Raw genomic sequence first — 15,117 nt, 5'->3', positions numbered from 1 at the left:
ACCTGGTGTAATACGATCGGCGAAATGAAACTGAATATTATCAGTAAGGAGGTTATTTACATCCCTGCGGGGGTCTTGATCGTTTATGCAATTCAGGATAGTGCCGAAGTGATCACCCCACATTCTTGCGATAGCCTCGTCACCGACGGCTTCTCCTACTTTCTGTGATAGCTTTTTAGTTTTGGGATTTAAAGATTGAATGTCCTTCCAAAGACGGGGGTAATCGCCAGATTCTAATTTCCTAGACATTGCATCAGCTCTTAGTTGCTTTTCATTCAGTCTGCAATGCTTAAGTCCAAGTTTGAATTGCGCTCTCGCCTGCCTCATTAGCAGTGCAAAGTGTCCTTCCCTCGGGCTACCATTTTGCCTCCACAGTAGAAACATTTCTCGTGAATGTGTATAAAGATCTTTAACCAATTCATTCCATCCAGGTACATTACGAGAATTGCCTTGACGAGATCTAAAGGTATTCCTGTCGGAGGCGAGCATAGCGGAAATTATATTCGAATAGAATTCTTTCAGATCTCTCCTGCGACGATCGTTTCTACATTTTGGGTTAGTGCACAGTAAGGCGTCTGCCGGTTGGGCTAATGACCGCAGCCTGGTTTCCGTGGTTTCCCTGAAGGATCTGGTTTTCTGTTGGTTTTAAAATCCCAGTTAACAGTTGGTGGGCGATCAGTTAGGGGGTTCACGGCAGGAAGGGATGGGGTACCGAATGACACCTATAAGGGGATGTGATCATAGCCCATTGCAAGATCGTGGCGAATGTTGCAGGTCACAATAGAGTCATGAAGTTGAGGGGACGTGATGCAGTGGTCCAGCCAGGAGGTTGTAACTATGTCCGTTCTGTTCTGTACATAGGTATAGGAGGAGGGAGGGAGGAGCATTACATCGCCAAGTCGGAGAGCGTGATTTTGACAGAAGCGAGTAAGTTCATTATAAAACTGCTTGGTGGGGTGAGAATTAAGGTCCCCAATTATACAAATATGATCAGCAGTAGAGTGACAACCTAGAGAGTATATTGTAAGGTTTGTGTTCATCGAACATGAGAAATTTATTTGTGAATTGTGGCATAGTCCTCAAGGAACGTCACCAAAATTTTTCACACATACAAAAAAAAAAAAAAAAAAAAAAAAAAAAAGGCGTCCTGTTAGATGGGATTCATATCAGAAGTTAGGGCGAAATTTAGCTGAGAGAAAACTGACAGTGTTTGACAGGCATTTAAGAAAGGATTTGAATCCTGTTCCAGTTTCCAGAGCTTTTCGAAAACATTGTGATCTGGTATCACTTTGTGATCAACATTCCCCAAGAATTTTATGAAACTCCTTTTATACTTTTCAAGGCAATACATTTATTAAACAAATAAGATTAGTCAAATATAAATCCATACAGAACGGGGAAACCTTAATCTCTTTGCTTATGTAAACAAGTGCGGCAGCACTTGACTACTTATCTTAAGAGGGCTATTTCTTTCTACCAATAAATAGACTAATCTTTATATTTAATCACAGAGAACTTAGTCACGTTGACACTGTGCGTATTTTTATCAGTTTTCTGTTCAGTATACAAAGTAGCTTCGGTGATGCACACTACATAAAAATTACATTAGTATCATAACTTGGCAGGTAAAGAAACATCTAAATAAACACACCAAACATAAATACTGGTTGAAAGGAACAGGAGAAGCTACTTTTGCGATGGTACCTTTATGTTTGTGGGTGTTGGTGAGGTGCGTATGCGCCGAATCGGGAGACTGGTCGTGTTCGCTGCTATTCTTGGAGAGGCTGATGGATGACCTTCCTCCATTCTTTATGTTAGTCAGCTGTTGGAGTGACGAGGCCTAGAAAAAAAGGAAGTGGAAAACTGTAGTCTTTAAAGAAGCTTCTTGGCAACAAGATTTTATACGTTTATTTTCTCCTTGTTCTTTTCTTGTTCTGTGATTACTGGACGAGAATCAAGAAGTTGTGTAAAGTGCACCTTTTGATACTAACTTGTATAGAGGGCCTGAGAGTTCTGTCTTTCTTTTATTTATTTTTTTTAGTGATATTTGAAGATTAAAGGTACGACATAAAATAATGAATGTCATCATGATCTGTCTTATTGGTTTTAGTTTTGAGGTTTTGCACATAATGATAAATCTAACTTAAAAGACGGAAGCAATTGCTCTCTCTCTCTCTCTCTCTCTCTCTCTCTCTCTCTCTCTCTCTCTCTCTCTCTCTCTCTATCATATTCTACTTTCGTATTTTTTAGGTGGTGAAGAATTCAAATTGCTGTACACATATGACCAGAAATAATTTTTTAACCGGATGAGAAATGAATAACTGTATAGTATTGAATATTCAAGTGAAGTAGTAAAAGACTTTTCTTCAGCCTTTTCTATAAAATTACCATCGTCAAAACCTTCCCTTAATTGAAAAAAAGTGTAAATGTACTGCAAGGCGTCACAAAACCACACCTATAAGTATCTGAAGTAATTTATACAAAATCATTAGCCGGCGGATAAAGTTAATGCATATGCACATTTTTTTATGATATTAGAAGAACATCAAAGGTGTTGGATATTTAATTCACAAATTGCTTTTCTATTTTGATATGTTTTGATATAAATTGCTTAGAATTAGGTTCGTATCCCTCCAGCTGGTTCTTGTTTGATACCCTGTTTAATTCCATGAAATTATAATGAAATAAATATGATATAAAATATTGACTATTAAATGAAGGTACCTTAGTTAAAATAATTACTGTGTTTCTACATGCTAACATTACTCACTTAATGATTCCCTTTCAAATTATGGGCTGTAAAATTACAGTGTTTTCTGGATAAATGTGAAAGTACCATTTATAAGATTCGTGTGAAATGATATATATTAATCAATGTAAAATGAGTGAATGTATTCCCTGATGTAGAGAACCCTGGAAACGGGAAAATAACTCGAAAGCGCAAAGTAGAAATTTAACTTCCTCTTGCACGACGAACAAAGAATGGTGCACTTTATTTTATGTAATCTAATGTACTTAGTACTAATGGAATTGCTGTATTAGTCTCAGTAACACTTCCTTTTTCATGTCTGATTACAGACAACAGATTCAATTGAATAATTTTAATTACCAGTAGTTAATTAAATGTAAAGTAGCGGGAGTTTTTTTTTTATTGAAATATAAGTTAGAGAGCCAAACAAGATCAAAAGACGATCGTCTAAATCTTAATTTGTATTTATGAAGAAAAATAAGCTTCCAGTTCGCGCAAACTTCCAGTGAGATAAAGACTGCGGCAAGAGCAAGAGAGCTGAACAATGCTTATTTCAAGTTTATTTGGAATTTGATATCGAAGCTGGAAACATTGTAATCAATCCTGTCTAAACAGCAAATCACCAGTATCGGATATTAAACAGAGATTTTAATAATCAATATTGGCACGCTGAAATCTTCATTAGGTCAAAGGTTGAAAGGTCACGATTAATTGAGTAGTTAAAAGAAGAGTCAGGTCATTCCACTTGCGCTCATCATCCTATAAAAAAAGTATACATTAGTTTTACCAGACTGATTCATTTAAACTGATTAACAGCTGTCCTAGGGCTGGCCCGAAGGATTAGACTTATTTTACGCGGCTAAGAACCAATTGGTTACTTAGCAACGGGACCTACAGCTTATTGTGAATCCGAACTGACATTAAATGATTCAGAAATGAATTTCTATCACCAGAAATAAATTCTCTAATTGATTCATTAAACCGGCCGGGATTTGTGAACTAAGACTGGCGAATGCCTAGATTCACAACTTTAAACTTGGGTATTTCCCAACGAGGAACCAATCCATCTTTAAACTCTAGACCGAACACAAATACTGTATGTATGATCAGCACCCATGTCCCATCTTCACCCACGTGAAACCTAGCGAAGAAAGGCAGGCCTACAGTATGTCCAAATTCCTCTTCTCTTGAGCACCCATCCATAGGATTCTCAATTCCATCAGTTCATCATCTCTAAAAATGCATCTTCATTTGCCAGCTATAACAAACTAACGAATTTCCATTACAAACCGATAACAATCGACATTTAAATAAATGTGCATCGCTCAAAATAAACAGTTTATTCATTTCATGGGGAGTGACCAAGCGGAGATTTCATCAAATACTTCCTTTCTGCTGATAACGGTTTTAACCGTCTGCATGCTCGTTTTTATTGTTTCAGTATATATAAATATGAAAAGTAAATTTCTGCTACGATGTACCAGTACTCAGAGCATGTCATAACTTTTTGTTATATTTTCTCTCTCTGGTCCTTTGCTATCTATCTACATATCTACATATCTATTTATCCATCAGACGCGCGCGCGCGTACGCGATGTTTGCGTTAATGTGTCTGTGTATGAGCGCTTGCGTAAATGTATAAAAGAAATATGTGCCCTTGATTTATGCAAAGAAGCACTTGCATGTACAGTTGACGATGTAAGCATCGATGCGGAAACAGTATGTATTAGTTCATAAGCCACCGTGGGATAGATATCTAATCTTATGAAATGAACGGTAAGCATTACATTCTTCCCCTTTCATCAATGTTAGTAAAAATAAAAAAAAGGATTAAATTGGAAGTCATTTATTAATATTTTTTTGTCTGAGATGTAAATCAGTTTATGGCTAATTAGGCGTGGTGCAACGGTTTTTTTTTTTTTTTTAGATGACTGTACTCAGATACAGAGCAAATTTTTTTTTTTTTTTTCTTTTAGATACAGAGCAAATCGTTGAACTGACATAGTGCCTCTTTACGGACCACGACGGACAACGAACAGCCGCCAGAGCGTTCGCAATTAAACGGAGGGAGCTCATATAGTTTCATTAGGAAGATTATGCGTGGGCAAAAAGTGAAGGTATAGTTTGAATTAGAATCTGCAGTTGAAAGAGCTATATTACTTGTACAAGTCACTTGGTGGATCGTGAAGGAAAGAGCGTTTAAAATCAGTGATTTCAAATCCTATGAAAATAAGACAGTTTTGATAACTTTCTGGTGTACTGCTACTCAGTTTTGAAGCCCAATCCACTTCCTGGAGTTTTATCTGCGGTCTGGTTAAACAGATGGGTATTTGTGTCATACTGGCTACTAATTTATTTAAGTTTTGTATTTGTGTATATATAGGCTGGGTATATGTACCACTGATTATATTTAAGTTTATATTTGTATCTGAGTCTAGCAACAGTCCTCTTATTTTTTAAACATGGATTGTTATGCCTGGTTTGGTACCAGCCCAACTATTCATTTAAACTTGGGTATTTGTGCCTGAGGCTGGGTACCAGTCGTCTGATTTATTTAAAAAAAAATTTGTGTCAAGACTGGGTATATAATCCCACTGATAAATTTAAATTGGGTATTTGTATATATGCCTGATATATATATATATATATGATTCATTTAAATTTGGGTATTTGTGCCTGAGGCTGGGTACCAGTACTACTGAGTTTTTTATCTTCTGGTTCCTTGTGCCTAAACATTTGTTTATTTATTACTGTTCAGTTTTTCATGAGTTCATTTGAGCCTCGCATTCTTGGTTAGAGTTTTGTTTTGTTGTGCTTCACCTCAACGAAGGTTGTTATTTGTTAATTGGTACCCCGCCCATGAGAAGTTATCTTTATTTTCATTTACAAGTTTCGTTCGTTTGGTCTTCCGTCTCCTGCCAAGTTAGACTGTTTAAGAGGCAGCTTACATATTTTCGTCTGCAGCAACAGGAGATTGCGTTTGGCTCTCCTGTGGGGAAGTTCTTGACTTTATTCATGGGTTGATCTTCAGCGTGGCGATAACCTTCTTGCACCATTGCTTTTATATATGTTGAATTGAAATGTCTTCAACCCCGATAGTTTCGTTGCTAAATGCCAGTCAATCAAATCACATATGCACTAAAGGCCTTACTGAAAATGCTCTTTGCATAAACCTTCGGCTACCTAGCTGCAATCTACTTTTCATTCCTTTACTGTTCATCCGTTCATATTCCTTATCCCAGCTGAAATTCCACCTTCTCTAACAAATGTTTCTAACCAACTGAAGGTTTTCATCTGTTACACCTTATAGACCTTTTAATTTCCCTTTGTTTTACAACCTGTTAACCTTTAACACCGCTGAATGAAATACTTAAAAAAATCATGCGAACTCTTTTCGTTGGCCTTCCTCATATGCCTTCCTTCCTCCTAAATATCATAAACATCTTGTCTGCTGCTGATGCATCATTGTCACTGGATGCTCACACAAAACCCCCTTGTAACTCTCCTCAAAACTCATCTGCCTCAGACCATTGTCATCGCCCACATCCTGAGCGCTGTCTTTGTTGCTGGTGACACCTGCAAAGTCTTCCTGCCAACAGCCATTGCCTTCGAGATCTTCTGAGGGCCGTTAGTGAGCCTTTTGGTTACAAAGGCTCTCCCAGTAAGAACTGATTCTGTGCCTTCGTTACGGACCAAAAACATTTAATTCCCTTATGGTCAGCTGGTTCCCTGGGACAACCAAATCGTCGATGCATTAGAAACCGAGATGGGGATTGGACAAACTGCTTCAGTTTTCACGTGATTATTGCATTTTTTTTTTTTTTTGCTCGGTGTAGGGAACATATCTGATGGTATATTACTGTAAATACTGTGTTAAGTTAGGTTAAGGATTTCCTTCTTTCTTTCATCTCCCACTTATTACTGACGTAATGCGGAAGTTGCTTTTCTCCCTTCTCCTCCTCAGATCTTTCCCTCTAACTGTCGTGTAGGCTACGTGACAGTTGAGTGTGGGTTTGAATGGGAATTATAGGTGAATGTGTTTATACCCTCAGCCAATAATCTCTACTCATCCAATGACATTTTTAATCAATTGTTTTAAAATTACATTTACAGGTTTCAATTCCCCATTGTTAGAGTGTATTTTACTGTCTACACAGCTGGTAAATCTTTGACTCTTAAGACCTATAACTTAGACCCAAATCTTTATATCAAAAGAGCTTCTGGAAATGTTATTCAAAGTTTTAAGTTTTTTAAACAGGCTTTATAATAAATTACCTTATAAAGTAACACAGTTTATAAATATAATAGATGTTTATATATTGATATTATTAAAATAATATATAAATGTATAAATGTTCCTAGTCTCATTATGTATATGATATATATTTAATTTATATATATATATTGCTATATATATATTTATATATATATATTATCATTTTATAAGTATATATATATATAAACCCGGTATTTATAATATATATTTTAAATTATTATCATAAATATAAATAATTATAAATATATTAACTATATATTTTTATTTATACATATTTCTTTATGATTAAAATATATAACATATCTTTTTATTATATAACTTATCTCTTTTCTCTATATATATATATTATATATATATATATATATATATTTATAATGTATTTTTATATATATTTATACATATATATATATATATATATAGAGAGATATATATAGATATATATATATATATATGAGAGTTTGGGCATATGTTCTCTTACAAGGGGTTCTTTTGAAGTCAATGGCGTTGTTTATCAAAGCAAGACTTTGAAAAAAAATATCCTTTTATTTTCTCTTAAAGTTACGCTTTATTTTCAGGAATAATGGAAAATGATTGGATTAAATTTACATTTTTTATTTTGACAAGTTGACGGACCATTTCTCCAGTATTTTCTACACACACACAAACACAACACACACACACACACACATAAAATACTGTCTTACATTGATACGTTTTATAATAAATACATATAATATAAAGAGATAATATACAGTATATACATTAAATTTTGTATACATTACACATCTATACAATACATAAGATATTTACTTACATATAAAATGATAAATTCAAATAAAGGTATCTTATTAAACATATTATGTATATATGTATAAACATTAATTTTATGGCATAACAGTACTCGATATTATATATCATAACAGAATATACAGTATAATCGAAGCTATACAGATGTTTATGAACATAAGTTATACTATTATATATATATATATATACATATATATATATAGAAATATATATATATATATATATATATGATAGTATCAATATATATATAAAATCATTTGATGAAGGGCAGAGGACACACAGATATACAAGCTGACTTTATTCCAACGTTTCTTAATTATCGGATTAATTACATCATCAGGGCTGTTAAAATAAGAAAATAAAATTCTTTGTAAAATCATAAAAGCTAAAAATAAAGGCTAAAAATTATTCATACAAAATTTTCACAAATGTACACAAACATTAAAATTAGAGAACAAAAGTTTTAAAAATCATTACATTAAAATGAAGGTAACTAATATACAGTAAACTAAAATTGAAAACTATCTGTGAAAGGGGTTACAGAACAAAAGATTAAGGACCGACCTAAAGAACCCGTGACAGCTTTAAACTAAACATAAAATCATAAATAGAAAGAAACACAAGTCAGGATAAATATAAAGGAGAAGGACTTGAGAATTTAACGACTACGACAAGTTGTTTGATGAAAAGTGATTCCAGAATAACAAGGTCTTGAGGTTGGTGGTATGGCCTAAAATGTAGAAGTCTTTATTATCAATGTTTGTTTTACAAATTTTTGAGTGATTTCTGATGTTGGAATGTTCTGGGTTTGAAATTCTGCTACCTGTACGGAAGCTTACGCCACGATGAGAATCGATTTACCTTAAGGAGTCTACTGGTGGATCAGATCAAACATAGGTCCCACATTTGCACATTCAGTTGTTTTTATTTTTATTTAAGGTGAAATTATCCATAGATGCTTCTGGCAACGATTTAGGATAGGCCACCACCGGGCCGTGTTTGAAGATTCATGGGCCGCAGCTCATACAGCCTTGGGACCACCGAAAGATAGATCTATTTTCGGTGGCCTTGATTATGTACTGTACAGAAAACTTGATTGCTCGGAAGAAACTTCTGGCGCATTTTTTACTTGTTTTCTTGTTATTACTCAAGTTGACACGCAAGTTTCTTTTTTTTTTTGGGGGAGTGTCTTGAAACAGCTGATCAGATATAAAGCAACGATCTCCTTGGATTGTGTTATAAACATTTTTTCTCTCTACCCTATTTACTGGCATAGGTCTAAGGCATTTCAGTACAAATTACATAATAGGATACAAAATGTTGTAACAGACTTCATGGATAATGTTATAAATTACAGTTTTCGCGTCTGTGCTATTGAATGAAAAAGGCTTAAAGGCATTTCAGTTCAAATGACATATTAAGATACAAACGCCCTAATATTGGAATAGAATTACTTAGGTTAGAGTTAAACCTTGTAATGGCTTAGAAGTAAAATATTTAAAAAATCTTCTTATGTCAATTTCGAAAAGAGAGAGCAGACCTCATTTTAATATTATTATACGTTTTATTGGAATGGCCAAATGGCGTTTCTTCAAAGTCTTACTTTAAAAAAAGTAATAAATTGACCTTAAAGCTTAGGTAATTTACTTATGAAATAATTCATTTTTTCTTTACTTATTTTAAATTCCATGAAAGACACAGTCCGAAATGGTTTTCCTTACTATTTATGAAATAATTTTTTTATTCATGAGAATTCTTGAGAGAAGTGGAAATCAAAAGATTAGGAAGGCTTTAAAAATCATTAGACGTCTATATAATATAATATATATATATATATATATATATATATATATATATATATATATATATATATATATATACATACAATATGTATGTATATATACAGTATTATATATATATATATATATATATATATATATATATATATATATATATATATATATATATATATATATACATATATATACTGTATATATATATTGTAAGGGTTTTTACCACCTTTTTTTTATTGTTTTCTTTGCTGGGACGATCAGAAACAGTTTGTTTCTGGTTGTTTTCCTGGAGGTCGTTCCACCTCTTGTTTTCTGGTGTCCGACTGCTTGAGTCACTAAATGTATGGAGACCTGATCCGTTCTAAGCAACACGGGGACTTGTTTATTTGAGTCAGTAAGGGTATGGAGACCAGGACAGGCATTTAAGCAGCATGGGCAACCTGTCTAGTCAAGTCAGGATCATGTAACGTCAATGTATCGGACTTAGGACCAGGAGGGTGGAGCATGTGTGTCATGTGCAGCAGAGCCAGCTTCGCCCAAGGTTGCAGATTCGACTGCGTTGAGAATCACGGCTCCCAGGTTGCAGCTTCGTCTGCGGCTGCCGTGCATATTTGCAGGGAGGTGATCTGATGTGTATATCTGGTGTGTATCAGTCACGTTTTCCCGAGTGCCTGGAATGCCCTGCACTATTTATTTACTGCAGAGAGTCTTCGAACCGAAGTTTTTTTTTCCAAGTGTTTTTCAGAGTTAATGTTCGTTGTACTCGAGATTTGTGATATTGTTTTTGTGCCAATTTTTGGTTATGTTGTGTTATCCTTGATGTTTTGATTGTCTTTATCATAGTTTATGATCCTGTTTTGTTCATGTAATGTTTTGACACAGGTTTTGTAATTGTAAACTGTCTGTCGTTGCCTGTTATTATTATTGTTGAGATTTGGAACAAATCTCACTTTGTTTTGGGTCTTTAAAATTGTAATTCATAAACAGTTGAAATTGTTGAGTATGGTTTTGATTAATTTTTGTAAATAACTTAATTTACTGACTCTTGGGGAATGATTTTATTTTGACTATAGTATACTTATTCAACGTTGGTCTCCAGTAACGGTTGTTATTATAATGAGAGTGTTTTTGGCTTTACCTGATAATTATCGGATTTAGTTAATGAAGTTTTTGCTCTGTAATAATAAGAAAGATATTGAATCGTTTGTAAAAGTTGTAAGTTTTGTGAATAATAAGTTATTTTTAAGGTCTTTGTTTGCCTCAGTGGCTGCCGAATTTTCTTAGTCCCGCTCTTTTTTTTTTATCTTGACTTTATTTAAAGAACCCGATGAACCTGATACTGGTTCATATATAATATACAATTTACATAAACCTATAATCCAGTATATCAGTTTTGAAAATTTTGGGTCAAAAACACTGACTTGCGTAAAAGTATAGTTATACCTCAGGAATAACAATGTTTCTCGTGTTCTATTAACATATTTGAAGAACTTCAAATGAAGCGTCTCTGTTAAGTGTATAACTCACTTAAAATTTCAAGTACGAGTTGTAAGGGTGTATGACCTTTTCTGACCCGCTTGTCCAATTTTTGACGTTTAGATAAATGAAACGGTGATTGACAGATTCCGAAATAACATTAGAAAATATTCTGTGAATATATTAAAGAATCATTTTGAGCAATATTACCTAGAATAGAATGTGTTTATTTAGACATTAAACTGACCTATTTACTCTTATGCTTTCATGTCGCCATGGAAACGGCTTCCCTGTGGAGGATTTTCGTTAGTTTTCATAAGTTACAGAGAGGCTAAATGACTAAAACCGAGGTTATATAATTATAGAAAACTTTAAGTTATCACTTGAGTTTAAAATACCAAACTCACTTTGGCTTTGTACACACTTGCAGTTAGGCCTAGAAGACTTCCTTAAACCCTCAGTATCATCTTTATTCTTTGCATTTCTCTCCTCATCTTGTAAATAATTCAAATAGCCCTCATTTTATCACTCTTCTGTTAATTTTCATGTTATTTTAGCTTCCATCTTTGAGAGAAAGATTCAGATTACCTAAAGCGCACAGTTGTTATCCTTATGAAGAACAGTTACTAACATTAAGCGACATTGGGCTTATATTTAGTTCATTATCATGATATAGCTAAATATTTCGTAGCCTTGGCATTGTAAAAGATTTTTTCCATAACTGGTGGGAGTATACTCGTATATGAGAGAGAGAGAGAGAGAGAGAGAGAGAGAGAGAGAGAGAGAGAGAGAGAGAGAGAGAGAGAGAGAGAGAGAGAAAGAGACTAAGGACTGAAAGGGGTGGGTGGGACCTCCTTCCTGCCCTGTGTCTATTCTCTTTTATATCTCTCGTCACAGAGAGAGAGAGAGAGAGAGAGAGAGAGAGAGAGAGAGAGAGAGAGAGAGAGAGAGAGAGCTAAGGACAGAAGGGAGGACGGACATCTTTTCCTGCCCTGTGCCTATTCTCCTCTTTCTGTCTCCCTTCACAAAGAGAGAAGGAGAGAGAAAGTCAGAGAGAGAGAGAAAAGTAAGAGAAAGAGAAATAAAAACGAAGAGAGAGAGCGGAGCAACATTTAATTGCTAAATATTTATGCTACCTATAAACGTAACTCAAGGCAGGAAAGGAGGCCCAGCCCATCCCTTTCAGCTCTTGGCCTCTCTCTCTCTCTCTCTCTCTCTCTCTCTCTCTCTCTCTCTCTCTCTGACTTTCTTGCTCTCTCCTTCTCTCTTTGTGAAGAGAGATAGGAAGAGGGGAATAGACACAGGGCAGGAAAAGAGGTCCCACCCCTCCCTTTCAGTGCTTAGCTTCTCTCTCTCTCTCTCTCTCTCTCTCTCTCTCTCTCTCTCTCTTATTCTCTCTCTCTCTTCTCTTTCTTCTTTCTCTTTCTCTGTCTCTATCTCTCTCCTTCTTTTTGGCTTCTCTCTCTCTCTCTCTCTCTCTCTCTCTCTCTCTCTCTCTCTCTCTTCTCTGCTCTCTCTCTTAGTTGCGACTACCCAGATTTCTTCTTCAGAAGCAGTCCAAGGTGATTCAATTGTTGGCTTAAGTGTTTCCCTACGTGGAGTAATTGCCCACTACATTTAACCCCCTGGTGAAACACGCTTGGCCAACAATTGGTCGCTCAAGGGCTGCCCACATTGCTTCTTCAGAAGCAATTAAGGGTGATTCAATTGTTGGCTCAAGTGTTTCCCCAGTGGAGTAAATGCCCACCACATTTACCCTACTGGTGAAACACCCTTGGCCACCAATTGGTCGCCCAAGGTTGCCCACATTGCTTCTTCAGAAGCAATCAAGGGTGATTCAACTGTTGGCTTAAGTGTTTCGCCAGTGGAGTAAATGCCCACCACATTTAATCCCCTGGTGAAACACTCTTGGCCAACAGTTGGTTGCCCATGGGCAGCCCACATTGCTTCTTCAGAGGCAATCAAGGGTGTTTCAACTGTTGGCTTAAGTGTTTCCACAGTGGAGTAAATGCCCACCATATTTAGATTCCCTGGTGAAACACCTTTGACCAACAGTTGGTCGCATAAGGGCTGCCCACATTGCTTCTTCAGAAGCAAGCAAGGGTGATTCAACTGTTGGCTTAAGTGTTTCCCCCAGTGGAGTAAATGCCCACCACATTTACCTCACTGGTGAAACACTCTTGGCCAACAGGTAGACGCCCAAGGGCTGCCCACATTGCTACTTCAGAAGCAAAAGTCCACCACATTTAACCCCCTGGTGAAACACCCTTGGACAACAGTTGGCTGACCAAGGGCTGCCCACATTGCTTCTTCTGAAGCAATCAAGGGTGATATAACTGTTGGTTTAAGTGTTTCCCCAGTGGAGTAAATGCCCACTACATTTAAACCCCCAGATAAACACCCTCAGACAACAGTTGGTCTTCCAAGGATACCCACATTGCTTCTTCAGAAGCAATCAAACGTAATTCAACTATTGGCTTAAGTGTTTCCCCAGTGGAGTAAATGTCCACCACATTTAACCCCCCGGATAAACACCCTCAGACAACAGTTGGTCTTCCAAGGGCTACCCACATTGCTTCTTCAGAAGCAATCAAACGTGATTCAACTATTGGCCTAAGTGTTTCCCCAGTGGAGTAAATGTCCACCACATTTAACCCTCCTGGTGAAACACCGTTGGACAGCAGTTAGTCGACCAAGGGCTGCCCACATTGCTTCTTCAGAAGCAATGAAGGGTAATCCAACTATTGGCTTAAGTGTTTCCCCAGTGGAATAAACGTCCACCACATTTACCACCCTGGTGGAACACCCTTGGACAGCAGCTGGTCGACCAATGGCTGTCCACATTGCTTCTTCATATGCAGTCAAGGATGATTCACCGGTTAACTTGAGTGTTTCCCCAAGTATAGTAAATGCCCACCACATTTACCCCCTTGGTGAAAGACCCCTGGCCGATAGTTGGTCACTCAAGGGCTGCCCACATTGCTTCTTTAGAAGCAATCAAGGGTGATTCAACTGTTTGCTTAAGTATTTCCCCAGTGGAGTTAATGCTCACCACATTTAGACCCCCTGATGAAACACCCTTCGCCAACAGTTGGTCACCCAAGGGCAGCCCACATTGCTTCTTCAGAAGCAATCAAGGGTGATTTAACTAGTGGCATAAATGTTTCCCCAGTGGAATAAATGCCCACCACATTTAACCCCCTGGTGAAACAACCCTTGGCCAACAGTTGGTCGCCCAAGGGCTGCCCACACTGCTTCTTCAGAGGCAATCAAGGGTGATTCAACTGTTGGTTTATGTGTTTCCCCAGTGGAGTAAATGCCCATCACATTTACCCCACTGGTGAAACACCCTTGCCAGCAGGTGGTTGCGCAAGGACTGCCCACATTGCTTCTTCAGAAGCAATCAACGATGATTCAACTATTGGCTTGAGTGTTTCCCCAGTGGAGTAAATGCCCACCACATTTACCCCCCTGGTAAAATACCCTAGGCTAATAGTTGGTCACCCATGGGCAGCCCACATTGCTTCTTCAGAGGTAATCAAGGGTGATTCAACTGTTTGCTTAAGTGTTTCCCCAGTGGAGCAAATGCCCACCACATTTACCACCCTGGTGAAACACCATTGGCCAACAGTTGGTCAGCCAAGAGCTGCCCACATTGCTTCTTCTGTTGGCTTAAGTGTTTCCCCAGTGGAGTAAATGCCCACCACATTTACCACCCTGGTGAAACACCTTTGGCCAACAGTTGGTCTGCCAAGGGCTGCCACATTGCTTTTTCAGAACTAATGAAGGGTTATTCAAGTGGCAGCTTTAGCACTTCCCCATTGGAGCAAATGCCCACCACATTTACCCAATGGGGAAACACCCTTGTGGACCACACTTCGTTGGGCTTCTTTGTTTGTTAATAAAATTACATGAAAAATTGTGCAAATTTAAAGATTTTAAGGATTGCTCTCTCTTGTTTGGTAAACATGCATGGGCAGAGACAAGTCAGCGGACAGGGAACGGGGACATATATT

General features: G+C 36.8%; 2 protein-coding genes across 2 annotated transcripts in view; both read right to left on the bottom strand.

Annotated features, from left to right (window-relative positions):
* Window positions 1-15,117, bottom strand: part of LOC136851603 (dipeptidase 1-like) — a 610,672-nt gene that overhangs the window by 243,028 nt on the left and 352,527 nt on the right. The window contains exon 4 of the mRNA XM_067125925.1: window positions 1,705-1,840. Coding sequence (XP_066982026.1) covers window positions 1,705-1,840 — 136 coding nt within the window. The remainder of the gene's footprint in view (window positions 1-1,704; window positions 1,841-15,117) is intronic.
* Window positions 14,572-15,117, bottom strand: part of LOC136851602 (uncharacterized) — a 2,702-nt gene continuing 2,156 nt past the window's right edge. The window contains exon 1 of the mRNA XM_067125924.1: window positions 14,572-15,117. This exon is cut by the window's right edge and continues 2,156 nt beyond it. Coding sequence (XP_066982025.1) covers window positions 15,009-15,117 — 109 coding nt within the window. The 3' untranslated portion in view covers window positions 14,572-15,008.

Source organism: Macrobrachium rosenbergii, chromosome 23 (genome assembly GCF_040412425.1).
Source record: "Macrobrachium rosenbergii isolate ZJJX-2024 chromosome 23, ASM4041242v1, whole genome shotgun sequence".
Classification (NCBI taxonomy): domain Eukaryota; kingdom Metazoa; phylum Arthropoda; class Malacostraca; order Decapoda; family Palaemonidae; genus Macrobrachium; species Macrobrachium rosenbergii.
Note: the sequence above shows the minus strand (reverse complement) of the source record. Positions and strands in the feature narration are given on the sequence as shown.